Genomic DNA, 5,069 nt, shown 5'->3' on the forward strand with positions numbered 1-5,069 from the left:
TTTACTTGTATTTGCTACTAAGGCCAAAAAGCTTTGGTTTTATTGCTTTTGCTAGTACAGCTTTACAAGGTAAAAGAATGCACACTACTCATTTACTTACAGATCATAAAATGTAAATTTTACTTACAGTTGCATTAAAGAATTAACGGGTTCATGTCAATTTTATGAACACAATCTATCAAAAATCTACATGCACAATCTACCAAAAATTTACACTCTTTCTAATATTGACACTATTATTCTGGAGTCAAATCCCGGAACACCTCAAGTCTGTTCTTAGTCTTCATTGAGTCTTGTTGCGTCTGTTGGTTAGAAAACAAAGCTCGGCATGCAGACAATTGGTTGGATGCTACTGCGCCATCTTCATTAACAGTGACCGATTGGAATACTGTGCTCAACTCCTCAGGGGACTTAGCATCTACTGAGTATTGATGCATCTGCAACATCTCCTGTTCCTCTTCATCAGCCATATCAGCCCAGCTCTTCTGAGATTTAAAGCTTGATAAATCCCATAAAGCACTGTATGAATCCCTACCCTCATTTTCAGGACCAGAGGTTTTTGTTACTGACAAATTCTCTTTCCTGTCGACATCAGCTGTCATGTCCGAAACTTTTCTGTTTGGAGTAGAATCGATTGGCATATTTATCATATTCACAGTCCCCTGCTGGTCAGTTTCCGAGCATTTACTTCTCAAATCTTTGGTAGATTGAAAACCTGAATCTGCAGGGTTTTCGAATTGGAGTCTGCGAGGCAAGCAGCTTACTAGTTCATTCCTGTATGTTCCTTTTCTCCAATTCCCACTGTCATAGATTAAACTTTTCTTGGGCTGTGTGAAAGGACTCTTGGGGATTCCTCTTGCTGGAACAGATGGTGTGTACGCTCTCTTACAATTGAAACTAGCATCAAATGCAGCTGTGTCATAAACTGAACTTCCAATATTGCTTGTGGCAAAAGAATCCCTGGAGTTAGCTCCAGCTTTCAGATCAAGTTGATTATCTGAACCTCTTCTATTGCTGTTTCGGACATATTCATGTGGCTTTTTGTGAGGGCTAAATGCAAAGAATCTGGCATTTCCATAACAATTTTCCTTTTCTGCTTCACACGAAGATTCATCTGGTTGATTTTCAATTTCAGCCAACAGTCCAGATGCTCGCTCAAAGGACTTGGCATAGGACTCATCCATCAGCCCTTCAGGAGCTGAAGCACGGATGACTTGAAGAAGAAACTTAGCTTCAGCTATCCTGTTCATATACATCAAGCAGATGGCAAGATTGCACTGCTTGTTCCTGTCTGGCTCAATTGATAGAGCTTTCCTGGACAAGGTATATAAACAGTATTTAGGTACACCCAAACAAAAACATACTATGCAAAAGGCAGATGCAGAATTTTATATGCAATATTTTGCAGAAGCAACCTGTAATACTCCTCAGCAGTTTCATAATCATTTTTTTGTAAGTATGCCCAAGCCAAGTTCCCTAATAGCCTGTATAAGAAAGTTAAGGCATGTGGTAAGACAATGTATTGCAGAAATTGTTGGAGATGACAGCCCTATGCAGTTGTTATAATAATCTATTACATCTCACCTTGCATATTCCTGCTCAACTGTAATTTGAACCTTCTTGCCCTGAGATTTTCCCACTTTAACTCTCCTTCCCACAAAACGAAAGCCTTCTTCAACTCGCTTTAGCTTTTGCTGAAGAACCTCAATCTGCTCTTCTAGCCTTCCTGAGCGCTAAAACATGTGGAATTCATGCAGGCAATTTTAAAATAAAAACATTAAACATAAGCTGAGCTGAGGTCTCAAACAAATTAGAATTATATCATCATCAGTGTCAAACAAGGGCGCTTTCCTTTGGCTCAATTATACTTCTAGGATGCTGTTATGCTAAACATTCTTACCACATCAGTATTACTATTATCATCTGATATGTTACATTAGGCTATGAGTATAACACTTAAATGCAATGTTCTGATGATGTAATTTTAAGTACATTTCTATCAACACAAGATTATGCGACGGACAAATATACCAACAGCCTCTCATCCCAAGATACATTTTATAAAAAATTTATGGAAAGTAGCAGTTGATCTCTAGCTTTCATTAATTTAAGGGAAACAAGCAATATAGGCAGTACAAGCAGTTAAGCAAAATGATACTCCATAGCCCTTCATATATAGCTAACTAGCAATATAACACTATGTTACTCTACACTTATATTACATCAAATACCAAAGTTGGATCATCAAGTATGTACAGTGTTTGAAATGAATTCCGTAATCGAAATAACATAGGTATTACTTCAATAATGAGCATAAACATCATCCAAACAGACTAGAATCAAGAAAACAATTTGATTAAAGCAAATCAAGGGATTACCTTGTAGAGCTCCACTAAAACATTGTCTAGTGATTCTTGAGAATCAGATGAACAGAGATGGCGAAATGATTTGATCGCCTCGATGGCCTCATCCGACCTATCTAATTGCTTCATCACAACTGCCATGTCCTTCAAAGCACTATCTACACGATCACCAGCATTTATAGCATTCCAAAACATGGCTACTGCTCTATTTGGATTTTTCTCTATCAACTATGCACAAAAAACACGGAATACATAAATCAAATTGCCTAATTCACTCAGAAACACAATTAAGAACACTACTAACGCGTTAATTAAAAAATTAATGAATAACCCCAGAATATCAATTTAACTCAAATTAAGAAATACTCATTCAGATTATACTTTTTTAATAATTTCAATTAAGAAGCACAAATTCAGATAATAACCCAATTTAGTAATTTCAATAAATAAGCACAATTCCAGAAAATATCTCAAGAAAATGTGGTTTTTTTCTTTTGGAAAAAAAAAAATTAAAAACACAAGTAAAATCAAATTCAATAGCATAAATTCACAAGCAAAAAGCAATTCAAAAAAACCCAGAAGCAAATTTCTAAAAATAACACAAAAATTAAGAGGCGGCAATTCTCAATAAACCCTGAATTATCAAGAAACAGCAAGAAAAACAGAGAAAACTAAAATTTAACAGAAAAAACAAAGAAACTGTGATTATAATCGAATCGTTCATCTCTCTTAGTTAACTAGCACTATTACTCAAAGTAAATCCAACAATCAATTATTTCGCAAATACCCGTATTGGATTCTCGACACTTTGAAGAAATAAAGAAATACCTGAACGTGTTTGGCCTTGACATAAGGAGAATGACCAGAAGGAACTTTGTGAATGACATGAAAAAGATCAGAATTCTTCTTGGTTTGTTCTGACATCCATGATTTTGAAGATATTGAACTGCGTTTTGGAGGTGGAGTATAAAATCCCTGTAATTTATCGTCGCAATTATTACGGTCTTTCCACATTTTTTGCTATTTTATTGAAAGTATCGATTTCTTTTCTGAAGAATTGTTGATTTTTGCAGAGAAACTGGGTTGTTTCTGGAAAAATGGAAGGGGATTAATGGTGATTGAAAGAGGAAGAAGATAATGACTAGCCGTTAAGATTTGAAATTTTTAGTACATGGGCAATGTGAGCCTTTTCATGTGAGCCTTTTCATTACCCTTTTGTTTGACAAAGGATTAAACCAAATCACGCTTTTATTTGGTGAGCCAAAAAAATTAAGTAATAAAAGCAGTAGCAATATTATTATTGTTTTATTTCTAGCTAGTTTTCATTGTTTGTTTTATCGGGGCTTGCCTCTTAAAAAAAATTAAAAAACCAAACAAACTTGCATCGATTAGAATAGACTTTTATTGTAACTGTGATGTGTAATCTGGGTTAATCGGACGCTTCATTTTACCTTAAGTATTTGTGTTGGACCCTCAACACTTAAGCATGAATATTACATTTGGACCTTCATTTTAGTTCAAAATTAAAGAAAATTTTCACGATATAACCACACTTGGACATGTACTCATGTCGGACATGGGTACCCGAGTCCGAGTAACATAGTACATAACTCTTTCTTAGGTAGATACCTGGGAGTTTTATTTAACTCCCGATCTTTTTCGAAATATTTTTCAAGATCTGGTAATCAAAGTGGAACAAAAAATGAATAGTTGGTGTTCAAACACAGTGTCTAAAACTGGTAAGACTGTCCTTATTTAGAGTAATTTGGAGGCTCTATCTTCTTTTGCTATGTTTACAATTCGCCTACCAAAAACTATTACTAAATTCTCTTGATCAAATTAATAAAAAAATTCTGGAAACAATTGCCAAATAAATCAGGTATACCTATGATTTCATGAGACAATCTATATCAACCTAAATATTATGGTGGCTTAGGCCTCCGTAAAATTGAGGCGGTTAATTAACTTAGCCTTTTTAGCCAAACTAGGTTGGATAGTAATCTTTGGGTTCGTCCTGTTACTACTAAATATATCGGCACACAAAATCCTTTTTTGAGTATAGTCCTCAACCAAAAGACTATTGGATTTGGATAAAGATTCTTCAAATTCGCCCTCTTCTACTTCTTGGCCTTAAATGATAAATTGGTGATGGTACTAATGTTCTATGTTGGCTTGATAATTGGTGCTCTTCTTAAAATTTAATTACTATGCTTCCCTACCTTTTAAAAAGTATGAGAAAACACTTATGAATAGTGTGAGAACAATTATATCCTTAAAAATGTTTGTTTACCTATATGCCCCTATTAATATGTTAATTTCATTTAAGTTTTTTCTTGTGTGGTTTAATGATTTAACTCTTATGAATAGTGTTCGGACAATTATACCCTTAAAATATTTATTTACTTATTTGCCCTCATTAATTTTAATTGCATTTTTTTGGACATGTATACCCCTAAAAATATTTGTTTACACATTTTCCGTCATTAATGTTGCCAACAACTAAAAGAGCTTTTTAAATATGGCTAACTATGACGTGCGCGTTAGCCACCCTAGTAATTTAGAAATTTCGAATATCCAAATCCTATATCTAATTGTTGATACTTTTATTTTGGAAAATAACCAATGGGATATTTCTGCTTTGTCTCTTTATGTTCTGTCTAATATTGTCCATCTTATTAGAGGAATCTCACTTCCCTCTTCTTTTAT

General features: G+C 34.4%; 1 protein-coding gene across 1 annotated transcript; it reads right to left on the reverse strand.

The window, feature by feature from the left end:
• On the reverse strand, nt 1-3,562 carry LOC110728434 (protein POLLENLESS 3-like). Its single transcript, XM_021908082.1, has 5 exons — nt 3,192-3,562; nt 2,379-2,591; nt 1,585-1,733; nt 1,416-1,484; nt 1-1,314 (listed from the first exon to the last, which is right to left on the reverse strand). Exons 1-5 carry the CDS (start codon nt 3,375-3,377, stop codon nt 237-239), a joined length of 1,695 nt encoding a protein of 564 aa, XP_021763774.1. The 5' UTR covers nt 3,378-3,562; the 3' UTR covers nt 1-236.
• Nucleotides 3,563-5,069: the final 1,507 nt, after the last annotated feature.

The sequence above is a fragment of the Chenopodium quinoa genome, unplaced genomic scaffold (genome assembly GCF_001683475.1).
Source record: "Chenopodium quinoa cultivar QQ74 unplaced genomic scaffold, ASM168347v1, whole genome shotgun sequence".
NCBI lineage: Eukaryota > Viridiplantae > Streptophyta > Magnoliopsida > Caryophyllales > Amaranthaceae > Chenopodium > Chenopodium quinoa.